Here is a 20093-nt window from a genome sequence, read left to right as displayed (position 1 = left end):
AAACGCAGCCTGCTGCACTTCGACGGACACACACGCCTAAAATATCCACGCCTGTTGGCACTGACGGGCACATGCCCTGCGCTGGCAGCCTGTGACACCTGAGACTTGTGGTGACATGCAACCGCACACGCTCGCACACTGACCTGAAAGAACACCGGGCTGTCACTGGGAGACCAGCATAGACCATATGTCTAAAGATGAAAAGACCGGGACACTCAAGGGCTGAAAAATAAAATTGTAACAGTATGTGTAACCCATTTCAGACATTCATGTGCGTGCTCTGTGTGTAGATGTGCATGTGTGAATTTATGTATGCGCGTGTATAGAAATGGAAAGAATATATTGTGGCCTCCAGCACTTTGTAAGCATTAGTGATGACAGAGCAGACATTTGCTCTACTTCACTTCTGGCTTTTGCAATTTTTTCTCAAGGAAAAGGAAGGAGGGAAGATGTGACACTGTATCTCCAGCTGATCATCTGGCATTGATCAGTGAAGGTGATAAACACAGAAGAGGAGATTGGGAGTGATCTCCTGATGTTTGGGTCTACTTTCCCTCGTGATTGCCATCAACTGAATCATACACCACTTTGCTGTTTCTTCTGAATACCTATTAAAGAGCTGTTCTAGTTAGAAACGTCAGCTGATTTCTAGCCTTCTGGTCAATTTATGTCCAAATGTTCTGTGCTAACGTTGTCATTTAGTTTAAATACTTCATTTTTCATGTTTTTATTTATAGAAGGAATCACACTCAGTTTCTGGCTTTGTTTTGCTAGGCTGTAAAAGGTAGATTTTATCTGGCTCTCGATTCCCTGGTCGTTTTCATCTGCCTGCCAAGCACCTATTTGAACTCAGTTCGTATTTGTTAAGCATGCGTGGCTTGAATTGTACACTGTGGTCCACATGAAGTTCCCTAGTCTACACAGGAACTAATATTTTCTCCTTTCAGCTGGAAATATCTCACCTAAGTCATTCCTGGACATGTCAGGTTTCACAGACGTGATGAAAGTTGGCTCCTCTCCCACACTTCTCCACACACTGAAATACTGCTACCTCTTTCTGCCATTTGAATTTCACATGCAAGATGCAGCTACTTGACATTTCACATATGGGCTGTTCCTGCGGTGCAAAAGGAGTTCTTACTGACTTAAATTTCTCTTTTCTTAATGCCAAAGCCCTCTTCATAATTGTACCACACTGAGTAGCTTAGTGAATTATATGACTACCTGCATTTGTTCTGTCTCAATAGATGGCAAAAGAAGAATTGCCAGCATGGCCTGTTTCTACTTTTGCTTATCCTTTCTGTGCTTTATCCCAGTTTCATTCCCTTCCACTCTTTTTTTTTTTTTCCTTCTTTTTTTTTCTGTGTCATCTCACCGAGGAATAATTATTTATCAGACATTACACTTATTCTTGTTTGTATGATTTGTAAACATGAGCACTGAGGACAGCAAAACCACAGCAGTGCTGTCACTCGTTTGTCACATACTCTAATTCTCTTTGAAACTGATGGCTTGTTAGTCAGCTCCACACATCTAGAATAGAAAAATACCCTCTGCTACAAGAAATACATATTGCTGGTGCTGTTCCTCTGCTTGAGAACCTGTGCAGAGCTATACTACGAAGTCAGAGAGGATTCCAAAGCTATACTTATTATTATTTGTATGGCATTTAACTTTGCCATTGTTGCATGGCTTTTTTTTCTCTCTTTATCCTACCATCTAACCAATACTGTAGGAACTCATATCTTTTTCCTGAGTAATTTTATTGCTGTTCTTTTGTTTAGTTGGTTGGTTATGACTGGGTCTTTGTTGTTTTAAGCAGTGATGAAAAAATTTTTATGCTCTCTTTGGCATGTCAGTAATCATATCGACTATATTTCTGAGATGTTCAGAAACTCAGAAGTTGAATGTTCTTCCTAGTGTCAGCAGTATTAAACATACCATGTCTAGGATCTGTTTCATATGAAAATAGTACCGAACATGTTATGAACAAACTAATTTGCAGGGAAGCAAATCTTTTAGTAATAGTTTAAGACGTGTTACTCAGCATAGAAGCAGTACGAAGCAGTCGGTGACTGGTGCTGGCTCTTAACGAAGAAGGTCATGAACCATCAGCTCAGAAATCGGTATCAGGATTTCAGAAGAGCTGTCTCTTCCTGGGAGCTCATCCATTAGGACCAGCCCACCTGACAACACTTCACTTAGGGATTTCATAAGAAAAACTTTCAAAGTTCTGCTTACTCAGATAAAAAACGTAATGCTTTTAACTTCACAGTAACTAATGCTAGCTGACTATGCCCACATGATTAAAACAGTGCACTTAATATTTACTGCAGAGTAAATTGATCAAAATCATCCTGTTTTTACCAAACACTTGTTTCTCGCCCTGATAAAAACAGTATGATGGTGCAAAAGCATGTGAAGAACCGTACTTTGAGAGCAGTGAATAATTTATCTGGACCAAGTGCAGATCGAATTGCAAAGGCTCTACATGTGGTTCAGATTTTCTTCTGTCTTTTCATGAAAGACTTGGAGTGTGCAATAGAGAGTGCACTTATTGAATCTGCAGATGGTACAAAGCTGGAGGCAGTGAGATTGCAGCAAGAGCGTAAGGGGCAACAGGCAGAAACCAGAACACAGGAAGTTCCATAATAACCCAAGAAAGAACGTCTTTGCTGTCTGCTTGATGAAGCACTGGAACAGGCTGCCCAGAGAGATTGTGGGATCTCCTTTTCTGGAGATGCCCAAGACCCATCTGGACACCTACCTGTGCGACTATTGTAGGGAACCTGCTTTAGCAGGGGTTGAACTCGATGATCTCTAGAGATCCCTTCCAACCCCTAAAATTCTGTGATTCAGTAAGATCACACTGGAGACCAGGATGCTTCTCTGCATAGGAGTCAAAATATTGTGTGTTTGTAAAAGAAGGCAAACACCATGCTGAGATGAAAGAACAAGCTGTAAAATAGAGGAAGATGTCCTTTGCCCTGCTGAACCAACCAGCTGGAGACTCAGCTGAAGAAAATGAAGAAGAGATTCACAAGTACATTACACAGCTTTGGAAAACAAGCCGTAGGATGAAAATCGTAAGGGCTGGGGTTGTTTAGTCTAGGAAAAAAAAGACCAGAGGTGCTGCGATAACAGCTACAAAATATGTAAAGGGTTGTTGCATGGACAGGATGAAATGGAAAGGGCTGGTATCTTTTGTTGTTCTGTTTGATCTGAGAAACATGTACAGATTTTAAGGCATATAAGGCTATATTAAGCTTGAAGCTGTGAAAAAGGCCAGCTTTGCTCCAATACTGCTAACACTAGAGCTGATTCACACTCTTATACAGCAGCGCTTTGTCTTGACTGTGGAGTTCCTTTGTCCTTGGGCACTTTTAAGAACAGATTTGGCAAAAATGATTCAGTCTGACCCCCTAAACTAACTTTAGTAACATGCTGAATCTCAGTGCTGTAGGTCTCTTCTGAAGCCTTTTGCCCAGACACTCAAAAAATACTTCTGAGAGTGGATGTTTTTACTATTGCAAGAACAATTAATGATGATGGCTTTTGATCATATATCAGATTGTTAGAGCCAAATAATTAAGTCCTGTGTAAGTAAAGACAATAAGAAGTTTGCCAGAGAAAAGCTCTTGTATTTAACCCTGCATATAAGAACATAAGACACTGGGCTCGGGGTCTGCATTTGCAATTGCTTTCTATATGTAAAGGTGATAATTATGTTGTAAAACTCCAGTACCATTCATGAAAACTTACTTGTTTTTTGTCTTTTAATAACACTTTCCTCTCTGCTGCAGTTACAGTGTCACAGTTACATACATAAATTCTCACCTTCTCTGCATGTTTTCATGTTTTGGTCCCAAGGGCTTTTGCTCTGTTTCTTGTTCTGGTCAATAGCTGTGTCCCCAAACCTGCATGAGAAGCAGCTGTTTTTTTCCCCTTGGTTAATTAAAAATTCCAGTGCTTTATGGGCAAATAATATAGAGTAATGGTCTTTGCATGTATCTGTTACAATTCTGAAGGATGTAAGTGTCCAACAACAGAGGCTTCTGCAACAGAAGCTGTAGAAAGTAAAGCTATTTTTAATACATGCAGTCAAGTAGTTCTGAGATTTGTTCCCTAAGTCGTGCCATACATTGGAATTTTGGTAACTATTCAGACTGCTTTCTGGCTCTTTTGAGCAGCTGCAAGCCTTTGCTTGTAATCTATTAATAATACATCAATGACATTTGCTTCTGCTTTCATATCTTCTTTTTGAAATAGAGAGAGCGAGATTACGGCCTGCACTGAGACCTTGCTGCTGTGTGTTTCTCCTGGCATGTCTGTCAACTGCAGGGAAACGATCCTCAGACAACTGGATAAACCAGACATTGACACTAACAGAGCATGTGACTGGAGTTAAGGTCAGAGATTAGGAGAGCGTGGGATTGGGGCCTCAAAGATTTATGCACAGGGTTACAAGGGACATAACTACAAAGTTAAAGGTTCATGTTATTTCACGTGGTACCAAGCCTTTTATTTCACTAAATTTACTCTCTTTTCAGACTCTCCTTCAGAAAACAGTTATTTCATTTGCTAAGTATGTGATTTAAAAAAAATAAAATTATACATAGGCTAAACAATCTGATCCTGATAGATAAAACAAGATTGCAAAAATGCCTGATTCTCGCTGTCACCTGTACTCAGCACAATTTTTTAAAGCAAATACTGAATAAATTTATATCTCAATAAATCTACCTTTCACAAGAGACTGAAAACTGACACTTCCATCCAAACCGTGTAGTGAAAATGTATTCTGGTCTGGTTCTCTTGCTTTTCATAGGGTTGGCACATACCTTTAACTCTTACATCTGAATGTTGCTTTGTAATTCTGTTTTACCACATATTAAGTTGCTTGTCTGTATTTACATCAGAAAAGGTTTATTGTTTGAATCTGCAGCTTTACAGTAGGTATGCAAAGTAGATAAAACATTTGCAGTATAGCTTGTCAAGACAATATGGAAAACATTGTTTTCGACAATTTTCAATGTATTTATATGTATTTTTCAAATGCATTTCTAAAGATGAGTAGTTTTGATGGAGGAACTAAAAGAAGGCCATGTAGTTAGACAACAGGAAGAAAGGAACACAGTCTTCCAAGGGGTGAGCATCCAATGCAATATTTATGTGAACTCCTCTCAAGTTTACTAATGCCAGTTTTGCAGTAGTTCACTGAAGAATGAAGAATCACAACTAAATGATACCAAGCAGAAATCTTTAAGAAAACTGCAGGTCAACTATTGACCAAAATATAATGTTAAAATACATGCCTATTAATATTAACACTAGAAATACCTCACACCCAGTTCAACAAAAGCTTTTCTGAATTTACATCAGACTGCTGTTTTGCAGCAAGTCATATAATTAAAGTGCACACATAACCACTTAAAGGAATCAGAACTTTAGTCAGAAAAAAGGGAAGGTTGAGGTAACAATAATACATAGCACAGCTTGCCTAGTTCAGTGACAGTGTGGCAGTTTGAAGTTCAAGTTTGTGCTACCTCATTGTGTTCCCTAAAAGCTTTCAAACAGCTGTTCAGAGCAATACCAGTATATTACTCAACTTTAAGAAAAACGGAGTAACTTACTCATTAGGAATGATATTTTTTCTAGCATTTCTGTCATGATTTCTTCTGATCGTTCATGAGCCCTTGAAAATTGATGTTTTACTAAACTTTCTGTTTAACAATAGCATCAACAATGGCTACATCACTCTTACTCTGTTGGATCACCCACAGCTAAGCTTCTAATCTGCTTCTAATTAATAAAAATCTGGCTAATAAAAACAGAATCATTTTTTTCTAAATATACTGTTCTTTCCATGCTCTGCCTTTAGCCTTTTCGTGTCTTCTACTTTGAGTTCTTTCTTCCTTTTCTCAGACTTTGCAGCTTGCTCCTTCCTTTCTTGGTTTTCCTGCATTGAGATAAAATGACAAGAAGAAAATTAAATATGAAGGGTTACAAGAGGAAAAGCCAATAAGTATACTCTGTTTGCAATTAAAAGCTATTCTAAATATGCCCTATACACACTTACAGTAACATTGCTCAGTTGCTGGGGTTGAGGGTAATTAACACAACTGAGCTTCTTGGTCAATGCCTTCTCCATCTTTTGTTGCCAGCAAATGAGTTCATAGCTTTAACTGCAACAATTCAAATACAGACTGAAATACATTCTTTCCAATGAATCTTTTTGCCCACAAGACTCAACATTTGTTTAATTTAATTAGCATTCTAGATATTTATCCCATAGCAACCTTGGTTTTATATTGTTTGTACTCAGAGACTTCTACCAGAAATTCCAACCGTGCTAAACAGTAATTCAGTTTTACTTCAGGCACCCTTTAAATTTGCCCACTGTATTTATGCAGTGGTGTTCAGCAACAGCAGCAGAGTCCAAACCATATGGCTGGTACTGAGAGGCATCCCACTGTCAGGATGGTATAAATCTTTGGGCCTGTTGCAAACAGGTTGTACTCTGGTTTCCTTAGAACTTTTGGATCCAGGATGATAAAATTAACGTAGGAAAAGAAAAAGGTTAAATGTTTACCTCTAGTACAGAAAGACCTTCACTCAATGGAGAAGTATTTCTGGGTTTTGACAGATAGCACAATCACAGGGGAGGATAGTTCTGATCAGCTACACTAACTACAGTGGGACATCAAGATGACAAAAAGCCATTTACTTAAATGCTTGTGGAATCCTTGTGCCAGAACTACAATCATCATCAGAACACTGCCTTCACCACCTGGCTGCTCACCTGCTTTAGTTGCAACCAGCTCCATAACTAACCTACGTGTTGTAGGTATCTCAGTAGTTGTTGGGTTGTTGTCATAGAGACTTGTGCTGCTGTATCATATTACAAAATTTACTAATGTCCTGGAAGATGATGATGGGTGCAAATAAGATTCTCAGTGAGACACATCTGGTCTCTTTTGCAGGGAGCTTAGCAGCAGAAAAGACTTTTTCTCATAGTACTGATAGATTTAGTTAATTGCTGCAGATCACCTGCCACTATTTCTATGAGCCAGACAGAAGTCCCAGAAAATGCGCTTAATTTCCTTAGATCTTTTACAGAAGGTAGAAGCTGGGATCATTTCTTCCACAAAAAACTTTTAGACCAGTTAGTCTAGAAGTGTTCCAGTTGGGAACATCGCAGGTTCAAGGTTATGGGGACCTTCTCTGGATGACTAGAAAAGGAGAAAAAAAACCAGTGCTTTCTCAGCAAAGAAATAAAAAGATACATTTGTCCTGAGGAGAAAGTGCTTCCAAAAGAAAGATGCAGTTGGTGAGGTTTTAGGGTGAGGGTAAAAGCCTTTCATCTTTGTATGCCTCCTACATGCCTGCCTGATAAATTCCTGCTGTGCCTTAGCATAATGTCTTAGAGATATTATGGTGACTGAGAGACTTGGAGATCTACAGGCCCTGGGAGAATGCCTGCGTGTAACATACCACAAGAAATAAAGGAGATCAGTTTGGGGTAGATACATTGTCTAGCTATTTGACCAGTACACACTGTACCAAATACAAACCAAAACACTTTAGGAAAAAAATATGGATTGAGCAAGCCGAAACTGAGTTGTGCAGAGAAATTAAAAACAAAGCCATAGAAATCTGACACAAATATGCTGTTAACAGTGTTACTTCAACACAAGAAAGTCCACTTAGGCAGAGGAATGAACATTCACAATCCTTCCTCCATCCTGTCCTGAAGACAGCTGTATGGATGAGATTAAATAAAAAGGGTTTCCCTTTGGATTTACACTTTATGAGATGCCAGATACATATTTGATCTCTGAATTTGAAGATGCTCCATTGACAACTCTATATCCTCACACTATCTAAAGCACATCCTGTTCCAACACCCTACTGAGCAGCAGCTGTTTCAGCTTGGTTATCTGGGAGCACTCCGAATCTATCCCCACGCAGAGCTGTTGGTATAATCTTTGTAATGATCTGGGTATTTCCTAGAGCAGATTTTGTTTAACTTTTCTTCTCCTTTTCCTGAAATTAAATGGCTTCTTTGTAGGGAGCTCCCCTCTTTGAACAGCTGCAAGTGCTAAGAGAAATCAAATGTTTCTCCCAGCCCTCCATGATCAAACTGCTTCGTTCTCCCCACAATTTTACAACTCAGTTCTCAGTGTAGCTTCAATTCTGGGTTTTATCTTTGAGCAGAATGAAAACAGTCTCCCTGTCTCCTTCTTCCTGCCTTCTGCTCCTTTTATCTTCTGAGTAGTAGGGAACATTCAGCCCTGTGTGAAGACCTGCTCCTTCCCAGTGTGTCAGTTATGTTTGAAACACCTTTTTTCCCCCTCTTTAACTAAATGGAGATTAAGTAGTTTCATATTATCAATTTCCTTTGTGTTGCTCTGTTTATGTTATCTGACAGATAACAAAGAGCCCTCAGGGAACGAAGAAGCACTATTTTGAAATAATAATAATAATAATAAATTTCCAGACTGTCTGGGGCACTATCACATTGCTTCTGAGCCTGCTGATGGCATTGCTTACAAAACTGAAGCCTAACGACTCATAGGAGGAGCAGGTTGTAGAAACATGAAGGATATCTTCTCCATCCTTTGCCTTCAGACACTACTTAGAAGCTCTCTCTCTCTTTCACCAGAAGCTTTGATTTGCCCTGAAGCACATCTCACTCTCTCTTGTCCTGCCTTTGCCCAGAACAGATGTTTCTCTATTTTGGCAATACTTGTTGAAGGCAATTCCATCCTTGGGCTCTGCGGGAGTCAGTAAAACATGTATATGAAGCCACTGTCATCTGGCATTAAGAAATCCTTAGATAAAGTGCATTCATTCAGATACTGCATAATCAGTATGTTATGCAAACCTTTATGGTGAAGTTGCTGTTTTCTTACCCCTTAATGCAAGGAGCAAGATTTTATAAGTCAATGAAGTGCCAATCTCTTAGGGAATCTGCAGCTTTGTAGTGGACATAAAGCTTGTAGGTTTGAACTAATGCAGTAAAATACCAACATGTAAACATATTATCCAGTTAGACTTTGCCAAAGAAAAGTTATCCATCTATTTCTAAACAGTCACAAATGCAAACCACCTGCAACGCCTTGAGGAAGAGTTCCCTGAAGGTTTTCATTGTGTTAAATACATCTTCCAAGGACATTTTTTTTCGGTCTTCACAAAGATACTCAGCTAGTTCTTCTTTCTTCTTTTCGATGTTGGCCAACTCCTCCTGCAGGTCCTTTGAAGCACTGACACTGCTCTGAGACACAGTTTGCAACAGTTTATGCACATTAAAAAGTAATACATTCCGAGCTGCCTAGAATTGCAGAATCATTGGAAAAGACCATCTAGTCCAATCCAGTTAAGAGCAGGTTTGATAAACCTGACAATTAAGACTCAGTCACAGCATGCCACATTTTCTTAACTGAACCATATGCATTTCCCCCAGTTTCATTTGGACCAAGGAAGCTCACTGTATGCTGCCCCTTTTATTATGTAACCAGGCAAAAATTTGGCACAAACTGGGATGACTTATCTGGGGATACACAGAACCAGAATTTACCCCTTTTAGTTTTAGTTACTTAGGCCTGTTTTGAGAAGTTTTAAAGCTAGGACGTCTGGAAATAAACACATAAAAACATACTGTAAATCTGTTCACTCACTTCTTTTTTTTCCCCTAAGAGCAGTGAGACAAAACATGTTACTGTCCTATATATATTTATAGTTAGATCACACATTTCATTTTTAGCATCTTCCTTTCTTTTGCCCACACACATAGCTAACTGCTCCTCAGCTGTTTCCTTATCACAGTATCACATTGCAGAATTGGAGAATAAACAGGACTCTTCCTCCACCCCAGTGCAGAGGGAGGTTGTTAGGACCCCTGCCCACAGACCCCTGTGTCCATCACAAACTGAATTTTGGAGCCTTTGAGAAGAGATTGAAAGTGATTGGGAAGCAGGATGCAAAGAACATTGTGCCCCTTTACCTACTTGAACAAATTTTGTGTGCTGTATTTTTAAATCCTCTGTTGACAAAAATAAACGCTTCTCTATTTCCAGCAGTTTCTTCAGATTGTCACCTGCTTCAGCCCGCATAGCGTCAAAGTGAAACCTGAAAGGCTCACAAAAGGGACAATGAAAATAAAGGGGCGAGTCTTTTGCTTTCATTTAAAAATGATTATAAAAACATCTCTGCAAAAGAATGTAGGATTAGTCGTCTAGCCAAACCCTACTTATGCAGGTAATTTTCCTCCACATAAGCCCTTTTCTCTGCTGCTCAAACCCTCATCTGAGAAAGCAGCTGTGCTTGTACCCCCACCATTTCCTGGGACAGCACAGGGAAGAATCTCTCTGTTCAAAAGCCTCCAAAATTTTCAGTCTATTTTTATTCATAGGCAACACACACTCAACTCTTGTGCTAGTACTGTCAATAATTAAATGGTTCTTTTCCTTCCTTGCTGTTTTTCTCCATCGTCTATTTATAGCCTGAAGTGTTATCTCAAAGTTCATTTACCTCACGTGGAGGACCAAACATATTACAGTGCAAACATGTTTTATACTTCAAATATCCACATTTGCCAAAAGAAAATCACTGATTCACCAAAACCTGATGTTGTGTAACAAGGTGCATCCAGATATGAACAGCAATAGAAGAGCCCTATGCAGGATTTGCACTGTAAACACCTCTCCCAGGGCTGACTAATAAAACAATTTTATAAGCTTGTGGGTTTGGCTAAATTTAAGAGCAATTACTTTACAAAAAAGAGCACATTTATTGCATCAGCAAGATTTAGATTCAGATAACAAAAGTACCTCTATTATTGCACATAGAAAAAAAAAATTGTGCTTCAAAACAACATCCAACATAAATTCTGCAGATAACAAGCAAAAGCCCTGACATTCCCTGTATTAGTGCTTACTGCATCATCAAATCAAAATACTTTTAACTTATTATTTAGCAGCTACTTAACAATGTCAATTCACCCCAGATTTACAAGTTACACTTGCTTCTAGTTACAAGGAAGATTAAAACACTTTGAGGTTCCTATGAATTCATAACAAGATTAGAACTGTTAAATCCTGCTGCTATACGTCTGTATTTTGATTAGTGCAATTCAGTATGTCCCTCACGTGGTTCTTCTGAGCTAAACAAATTGAGCTGGCATTAGGCTCACCAAAACTAGTCTTTTTTTTCTTTTCACCCACTTGTACTAGAGGGAAGTGCTGATATTTAACTCAGGGGCTCCTGAGGTCCCTGCTTGCTAGTAAACTGCCCCATTCTGTTTTCATTCCAGCTTTGCACGTATAGTCTTTATGGCCTGGCATAAGAGTATGATGGAACAATTTCAGGAAATATTTATTTTACTATATATAGAAGAATATGATCCTTGAAATCAAGTTCACTATTTACTTAGTTTTATTTCTAAGGTAGTAGTGGAGCATTTAAAAGAAGAATCCCACCAAGCACCACATAAAAAGTTGTAACCACATTGATTTACAAATCTCAGAACTATTTGATTTTAGAAGAGAAATGCTCTTACACACCAGAGAAGTCCTGTGACCTTATTACACCACCATAAAATGACTCAGCTTGTTGTTAGCTTAAAAGAGGCAATTCATACATGACAAAAACAAATAATGTCCTACCCTGCTGCCTTGGAAACAAAGTCAAGATCTCTGGGAAGCTGCAGCAGGTCTTTGTGGTTTTTTTCAACCTCCTAAAATTGAAGTAAAAAATCATTACCTTTCACTGTTTGTCAAAGAGCAGGAAAGTCTTTCAAGCTGGACAATATCTGGATTGAAAAATGAATGCTTCAGTTTTTCTCCTTATAAGTGCTGGGGTAACTTTAGCCTTGTTCATTTCTTTCTGTCACAGTTGGCAGCCGTAGGGAGGAAAGAAGAAGGAAAAAAAGGCTCTTAACTGCTCAGGCTTACATCCCATGTGCTGCCACAGCACGCAAGCTGACCTGAGATTTTGTCTTCATAACACTAAAATTAACCTCATCTGACAGATGCATTTGGAAGGCATGTCCCCATGAGAGAGCAGTTGCAGAAGAGAAAGAAAACACAAAGCAGACATGTTAAGCAAACCTGAGGAAGAAAGCTAACGCTACGTTTTCTACACACTGCTGCTAATGGGTTTTATCTTTATTTTTGCCCAGGGAGTGGTGGCAAAGCTTTCATTGTATTTCAGATACAGAGGCTCATTCTTCAGATGTCTATGGTGGGTACTGCTGAAATTACAGCCCCTTAGCTTCTGGGGAATTAATAGTAGAGAGTAACAAACACAGAAATTATTTCACAGTTTTGTTGTACCTCCAAAATGTGGTGAAGCAGAGTAATGTGGCTTTGGTTTGCTTTTGTTTCTGTTAGTTTGAGCAAGGCACTGATTTTAAAACCTCCAGCATCTCCAGTGTGGTGCCCCTAGAAGATACAGAAAAAAAGTTCCTTGTGTTTGTATTTGAGGCTATATTTGGAAACAGAGAAATTAATTAAAGAAAAAAAAAAATCAGCCTACTTACATAGTTTAGAAAGTTTCCAATTTTAAGAATCAATTGACAGAAAATCGGCAGTCGGTGACTGGTAAGAAGTGCTGAGGAATAAGAAAGCATTCTCAGTAAATTAAATGGAGCTGTCTGAAGCAGGGTTTTCCTTACATTTGACAGCAAGTTAACAAAATTCTCATCCAAGATTGTGCAAATCCTCTTTTATGGATTTGGAAATCAACCAGTACAGAAGTAATTCAACTTAATGGAAGTAGAATGAATAAAGTTTCTGTTTTAGTCTCTTTTCTACAAGTATATGGAAAACCAGTTTTTCCATCAAGTATGGATGTGTCATCACTGCAGCTGCTTATAAGGGAGACACACTAAACGCGACTTTGCTTAAAGTGACAAAAGTTGATAGCCTGCATTTTCAGTACATTTATTCTAGACTAAGAAAATCATAGCATTTTTTTTCTTTGCCTCAGTGCCATCCTTTAAGGCATACTGTGTTAAAATGAAAACCAAGGCTAATTTTGTGTGAAGGGAGTTTCTGAAACACTGGTGAACATCAGGGACATTTGTTTTGGAAGCCAGTACAGACTGTGATGCGTCAACCAGCATGCAATCAGCATGGATGGAAGGAGAACAGGGACAGATTAATTGTTAGGAACAAAAATCATTGCTGTGCACAAAAATTCAACCTCTATTCAAACAAAATCTAGCGCTGACACATAGGAAATTTCCTTCTTCTGTACAGGGATCACTGATGGAGAAGAGGCAATGTGTTTTATTCATGTTGACAGAAGCTCCACTTAAAGCAGAGCAGCACAAATTGCCATCTATTGAGTGAACTCTAAGGGGAAGAATCTGTTGAATTGTTTTGATTGTTAACTACGTTTTCTGCAATTAAAAGGTTAATTTTGATTAGATCATAGCCTATAAAATCATTGATGCCATTTCTAATAGCATCAATATTAGAAATAGAAGCTTCCTGTGACTGAGCACTGGCCATCGGCACATCTCTGATACACTTACTTTCACAAGCTGTCCTGATGGCTTGTGCTTTTGGCCACAAACACTGCAGAAGAATTTGTGTTTCCTCACAAATCAGCATACATTCAATTCGCAACTGGTAGCTAAAAGAGATCAGCAGGGGAAAAAAAAGAAAAAGTAAAAACTATGCACCTAATTAATTGAATTCAGCAGAGAATAACCCATTTTAGGCAAAGAGCAGTACCATCATTGTTATGTTCACTTTAATGTTCTGACACAACATGCTTCTCACAGAACTGCATTATAAATAAACCAAACACTGAGGCATTTCCAAAGATGCCTCTTGCAGAAAGCAGTGTTGTGCTGAAATCTGGCAGTCGTTTCCCTGCATAACAAGGCAATAAGTTTTGATGATTCCTGGGCAGTGCTAGCTAGGATTTTTGTTCTTCCTTTTTAATTCCAAAATAGAAATTCTGATTCTATTTCAGTGATGCCCTTTAATGATATTTATGCCTAGCCATGGATTAATGTTGTGGAAGAGCCATAAAAACATTCTCTAAAGTAATTTTAAAGCTAGCTGTAGCTTTGAGAAAAATAAATGCCACATTTTAACCACTACATTTTCAAAAAAGGCATCTCAGGCTATGGGACAGGCAGCTTCTCATATTTATGGAGGCTATTCCTATGATTTACAACAAATTACACTGTTTTTAAGAGGAGCACAAAGATCTCTCTGTATGCATCTCATCTGACTTCGTAAAAGGAAATTCCTGGAAGGTGGTCAAAGCACAGCAGTGCTGTGATTCACCCCTTAGTTTGTGGGATCCCTTTTGTGTATCAGAGTCTCTGAGATGGGAGTGAGTAAGATCCTGGTGGCTGGGTTCTGTCTGCATGACACAAAGCTGCAGACAATACAGCACAACAGTCAGAAGTTTTCTCAGTAGCTTATTAACACTGGCTTGCCAAATATATGTGTTTGGCCTTTGGGAAGGAAAGGTTTCTACAGCTAGCTGTTCAATTTGCAGTCAGGTTCTTTATCTTGAGGACTGACTGTTAGAAATATCCCTCTAGTACAGGAAATGAAGGTGTTGATTCTTACAAGTCAAACTCAAGGATTGAAAACAAAGGCAATTTTGCTTACCTAGGAACTTCCAAGAGATGGAGATAAAACTGGTCTGCATTTGCTAGTTCTGACCTTTCTTCTTTGCAAGATTTCAGTTTGTTTATCTAGCAACAAATGAAACAGCAAAATACCCATAGAGTTATTTCTGATGCCCATTGCAGGATCCAGTCATAGTTTCTTGCTATATCAGTGAAAAATATTTCAAGCCAAGCACCAAGCACACCCAGCTCTGTCACAGTAGCAGACTTTGTAATACCTCATGGCTTTCAGGCAGCAGTTTAAGTAGCTGTTTCAGTATCCCAGCATCAAACCTGGATCTGTCCCCTTTCTGAATCATGTTAGCAATCTCTTCATTGGAGCTGTGAGAAAGAGAGATGCTGTGAACGGAAGAGACATTGAAGCCTGAAGGAAATTTTCTAACCATTTAGATGTGCTTTCTGAACTTTGTTCCTCTTCACACAGCAAACCCAGAGGGCTCTCCTCTTACTGCATCCAACATCACTGAGGAGAGATTTACTCTTGAATCCTTCACTGCTTCCAGCAAAGCCCAGGCTAAAAGCTGATAGCTCTCCTCCTGCTGAGAGATATTTATGAGTATCTCAGAGAGCCTTACTCCAAATCTTTGCCTGTAACTTTGGCAGTCCACATGTCTTTGAAATGTGTCCAGACTGCTCTGCTTTGGGCTCAGGAGACCTCAGCTCTGGCTGTAGGGCAGCCCCATCCGTCACAATGGGGCTCAGCTTGCTGAACGCACGGCCACTAAGTGCCCTCAGGAGAGCTTCACAACTACCCAGGGAATCATGCAAAAAGAAGAAATAGCAACTGGGTTAGGTTATTCACAGTTCTTTCCCACTGGGAAGAAGAATTTGTAATGGAAAAAGAATTTGAAAAAATCCTTCAGACAAACTGTGGTTTATTCTCAAATGAATTTCTTTTCAAAGCCTTCTAACATGGGCTGTTGCACAAAAAGGCAGGCATCCACGGACTTCATCCTGCAGTATTTCAGGGCATCTGAAAGTAATTCTGTTTTGCTAGAAACTAACACAGATTCCTTTCTTCTGCTTCTTTTCATTCCAGTGTGAAGACTGTGACTTACAAGATTTCCATTTGCTTAATTATAGAAACTCTTTTCTATTAATAGAAAAACCAACTAAAAATTGTGAATGATTTTTGGACCTGAACTTCTCAAGATGTCTCTTTCCAAGTTACTTAATTTTTAATGTTCAGTCAGGAATCTTGACTCCTTGCTAAGAAAAGATAGTGGTTATAAAATGTTCCTGCTAAATTTATTTCATTTAATGTCTAAAACATACATACGCTCATCAAACAAATACACTTATCTCCAACCTTACCACTTAAACTGCTTCAGAAATATACTCAGGAGGAGACTTTTCTTTGGACTAATGAATGTGACCTGCCAAAACATAAAAAGAAAAATGCAGTCACCTGCCTTAATTTTAACAGAAATTTTAGAGCTTCTCTTGTTTGTTGGGCCAGATTCACTCTTCTCTAGCAATGTTATCATCACTCTTAATTAATCTAACAATTTACAAAACTAACAATTTACAAAAGTACATGTAATAACACTTGAGAGAGGCAGAGGCATAGAGAAGGGAACAAATCTGTCTAGAATAATGCATTTCTTAAGAATTAGCACTCCTAATTCCCAAGTTCTTCCATTCTAAAGGTAAGCAGTGTACTCAATTACTGTAACAAATATAATTCTGGATCTCTCCTGTTTCTGTTTCAAGGCAGCTGTAGGCAAAGTATACCAGAATATCTCAGCCTTTCTACCTTGTTATAGAAGATTGCCAACAATAAAGAGTGAATAAGCTTTTCACATTTGCCAAGCTGTACAAAAAGTGAACAGTCCAAGTACCTGTTTTGACTTCTTTGCTGGTCTTGTCTCCTTTGGTTTTGTTGGTGAGGCGCAGAAAAGTAGCTCCAAGCTTGTGTAATCAGGTTCTATAAACTCCTTGCTGCCATTTGGTACCACAGCCCACATGGAGCGGCTTTCTAGAAGAGATCAACACTTCAAGATGGATTAAGAAAGAAAGGAGTGCTTTCAAGGCACTGCGATAAGTAGAAATAAAAGAGAAAGTGAACTAAATGTGACCATGGAATTATTTAAGTGATGAGTGGACGTGGCACTAAGGAACGTAGTTATGTGATGGGACTTTGGAGGTCATTTTGATGGATGGATTTGGTGATCTTGAGGGTCTTTTCTAACCTAGATGATTCTATGACGCTCCTTAGTCCTGGTCTACTTTTAATTATTGAAGAGTTGCATACACCAAAGACAGCCTCCCAAATGTTTGAAGGATAATTAAATCTGGAAGACTATCTCCATATCTGATTCAGCAAAATGAAGGCAGCAGATCAATGGGCTGCTTCAAGTTCTTTTTACTACTACTGATGGACTACACAACGCAGAATTGTGAGAGCCACACGGGGGATGTTTCATCCAGTTAAATAAACTTAAGTATCTCTGGACAGAAAATAAAAACTCTGAAACCCTGTGTTATTGCTAGGATCATTAGAAGCCACCTGAATAACACACAGCACTTCAAAGTATGAACTTATCTACAACACTGGAATCTTTAACAAAGGATCTCACCTCCTTTTTCTTCAGGAGAGATTGCAATAGCGTAACTGAAGATGTTAGAGTTGAGTCTGAATTTGGATCATGACCTAGGGAAGAAGACTCGAACCCAAACTGTTTTCAGCATATGCATTTATATGCTTTATCATAAAAGCAAGTTCTTACCTCTCTGATTTTCCCCTTTCTTTGTGACAGGCACAATGGAGGACTCTTATAAGACATATTATGAGTTCTAAAAGCTGCAGCCTTACTGGAAACTGAGTTTGCAGTCTCCATGCTGAAAGTGGAACAGGCCATGCAAACCCCTTTATCAGATCACATTAGCCAGAAACCTTAGTGTTATTTTTCATGGAAAAAAAATAAAAAATAAAAAAAATGCATAGCTATGGTCAGAACAAAATGAAGTTGGAGGCTGTATCCTGCCCTGAGAATAGGTGCTCCTCAGCCCTATCGACAAGGGTTTTCCTAGAGGATACATCTTCTGGGTGTGCAAGGGAAAAACAAAGTAATACAAAAAAGTAGTAAAAGCTTCAGGTGAAACAACGCTCATGGATGGTGTGCCAGGAGTTCGTTAGAAAAAAAAGCTCGAAGAATCTTAGAGCATTGCTTTTCCACGCATCTTTCCACTTAGTGCAATTCAGTGAGTTTGAAAACCTTAATTAAACTTCACAGCATCACTTAATGATGTTGTGGAAATTAAGAAAAAGACATTTTAGTGGCCACAGAGCCTCAATTCAGTGCTTTGCCCAAACTATTATTTCACCCACTTTGTCCAAATCCAGTAAAGGATTTGGCTTTTCCTATCTGCAATTACTGGCTTTTTTTTTTTTTTTTTTTTTGTAGGACTGAGGTTGAGCAATAGGACCACTTGTATGACCTGACTTGCTGAGCCAAGGCCTAGCTCCCAACATTAGCATCAGCCTGGTGGTTACAAATAGGCACGTACGTCTCACCACGTCAGAGGGGAGCTTCTGCCAGTGAAACACCTTCATCCTTAGCTTCGGTGTCTTCTTAGGGCACGGCTGCTCGCTGTATCCACAAGTGAAATGGCTGCATTCAGGATTACTGCACAGCTGGGGAGGTGGGAGTGATGGTGCATTTATGCCAGGCATGAGAAGGGGTGGGGGAGGAATCTTACACTTAGGGGGAAGGAATGGAGGTGGTGGAAGCAATGGTAACAGAGCTGGTGTAGCAGGCTGCCCTTGGGAGGGTGATGAGACACCTTGCTGGGGTGGTGACGCGTTCCCTGGACATTGTTGAGGCTTCTTGGAAAGGCTGATTTTTGGAAAAAGAGTCAAATCTATACTAGGATTCTCCACTTCCAAGTCCATGTCAACCTGAATGCATTTGTTCACCTTCTCAACAGATCTTCTGGGTAGTGATTTGCGGTGATTCAGGCACTGTGTGCTTGTTAGCAGGTTCTTTATGCTGTCCCTTGGTTCCATATTGCTGCCCTACGAGACAAGGAGGAAATGCATGAATTAACAAGGTTCCCCACAGCTGTTGGTTGCTGCAACACCTACAGAAAGACAGAGAATTAGCATTCAACTTCCAATCAAGATAGATAGTATTTATTTTTTTTTATCACAAGTAGCATTTTACAGTTGTTTCAGCTCTGTGAGCCAGTAGCAAGACAGTACATCTAAGTATAAGGTTGATTTGGGTCTTTTGATCCTTCTACTTTCTTGTTCTGACAAAGAAAGATAAGAAGAGCAAGTACTATCAGCACTATAAATCCCTACCTGGTTGCTTTTTTGACCCTGTTGCTCAGCCATCTAGTGGGGTTCCTCTTTTGAAGAAGGAAATGAATTCTTCCTACAGGTGCTGTGCTGTACGCAGGGGACTTCTCAGACAGCAGGGACACAGTCACTTATTCCTAAGAGACCACATTACCACAACTCAGAATGACTGCAGAAGGGTGGGGATTTTGAGAGAAACATTGGCCTAATAAATTAAACAAGCTGCAGCTGAGGAGAACTCAGCTGAACTGCTTAGAGAGTTGTGACCCCCCAGGGAAATGACTGGTAAGCATGAAAGTAAATAATATTGTCTTATTTTACCCTTTAACTGCTTTTATTTTTGCCCTAAAATTGTAGAATTTCTCTCAAAGCTTCTTGTAAAAGATTACATAGAAGTCTCTACTTATATGCATGCCTACTTTTACACATGCAACTGGACCTGCTAAGGTTATCAGAGATACTTGCTGGTTTGTGGTCTTATTTTCTTGACTGAATTATTCCTTCTTTTGCAAACAGTTATATCTTTTATGCCTAAATAGCTTCCTGGGACACTTAAGTAACTGTAGTTGCCTTGTGATTTCTCTCTTAATTTCCATAGTGGCTATCAATGCTGGTAGAAACACCCCGTGTTGATAAAGGAGTGACGAGCAAACCATCAATGTTCCACAAGTGGCACAGTCAGAGGCTATATGTAGAAGGAAGCCAAGTCCTCTGTTACCCCAGTCTTTGCACAAGTCTTTAACAAAACAAATTTTAACAGCGTATGTGGTTCTGATGGAGTCAGCTGGATAAACGCTTCCACTTCTATGCTCAGCACAGGATCAGCTGGGAAAATACCATGTTTATACTCCCAAAGGACTAGATTAACAATTATGAATGACTATTTTCTTCCCGGCCCAGCAATTCTGAGTAATGACTTTTACGGACAAAACTCTTTTAAGGGAACTGTGTTAAAACCTACAATTGAGGCTTCTCTATTCTAGAATGCTCCTCTAAAGCATCTCCTGTGATTTGAAATAGTTTGTCTTGAAAACCTAGCAATTTGTATTGATGATAGTGTCCAGCCCTAATGATAGCCTCAGTAAAACTGTGAACCAGTGAATCCAATGCATAAGGAAGATACAAATCTTT

General features: G+C 39.2%; 1 protein-coding gene across 2 annotated transcripts; it reads right to left on the bottom strand.

The window, feature by feature from the left end:
- Window positions 1–4381: 4381 nt before the first annotated feature.
- Window positions 4382–19119, bottom strand: LOC116228802 (inverted formin-2-like). Of its 2 annotated transcripts, none has more exons than XM_090141729.1 (13): window positions 18966–19119; window positions 18170–18677; window positions 16501–16637; window positions 15974–16035; window positions 14878–14980; window positions 14640–14725; window positions 13541–13641; window positions 12542–12612; window positions 12336–12443; window positions 11667–11737; window positions 10011–10131; window positions 9110–9277; window positions 4382–5959 (listed from the first exon to the last, which is right to left on the bottom strand). In XM_090141729.1, exons 1-13 carry the CDS (start codon window positions 18996–18998, stop codon window positions 5837–5839), a joined length of 1692 nt encoding a protein of 563 aa, XP_089997855.1. In that variant the 5' UTR covers window positions 18999–19119; the 3' UTR covers window positions 4382–5836. The 2 variants fall into 2 exon arrangements, with proteins under 2 accessions (XP_089997855.1, XP_031448765.2); XM_031592905.2 differs by having other exon boundaries at window positions 4384–5959; window positions 9113–9277; window positions 18966–19118.
- Between the last annotated feature and the right edge of the window lie 974 nt (window positions 19120–20093).

Source organism: Phasianus colchicus, chromosome 5 (genome assembly GCF_987193195.1).
Source record: "Phasianus colchicus chromosome 5, bPhaCol1.hap1.1, whole genome shotgun sequence".
In the NCBI taxonomy this organism is placed as follows: Eukaryota; Metazoa; Chordata; class Aves; order Galliformes; family Phasianidae; genus Phasianus; species Phasianus colchicus.
This window is presented reverse-complemented; position numbering and strand designations above follow the sequence as displayed.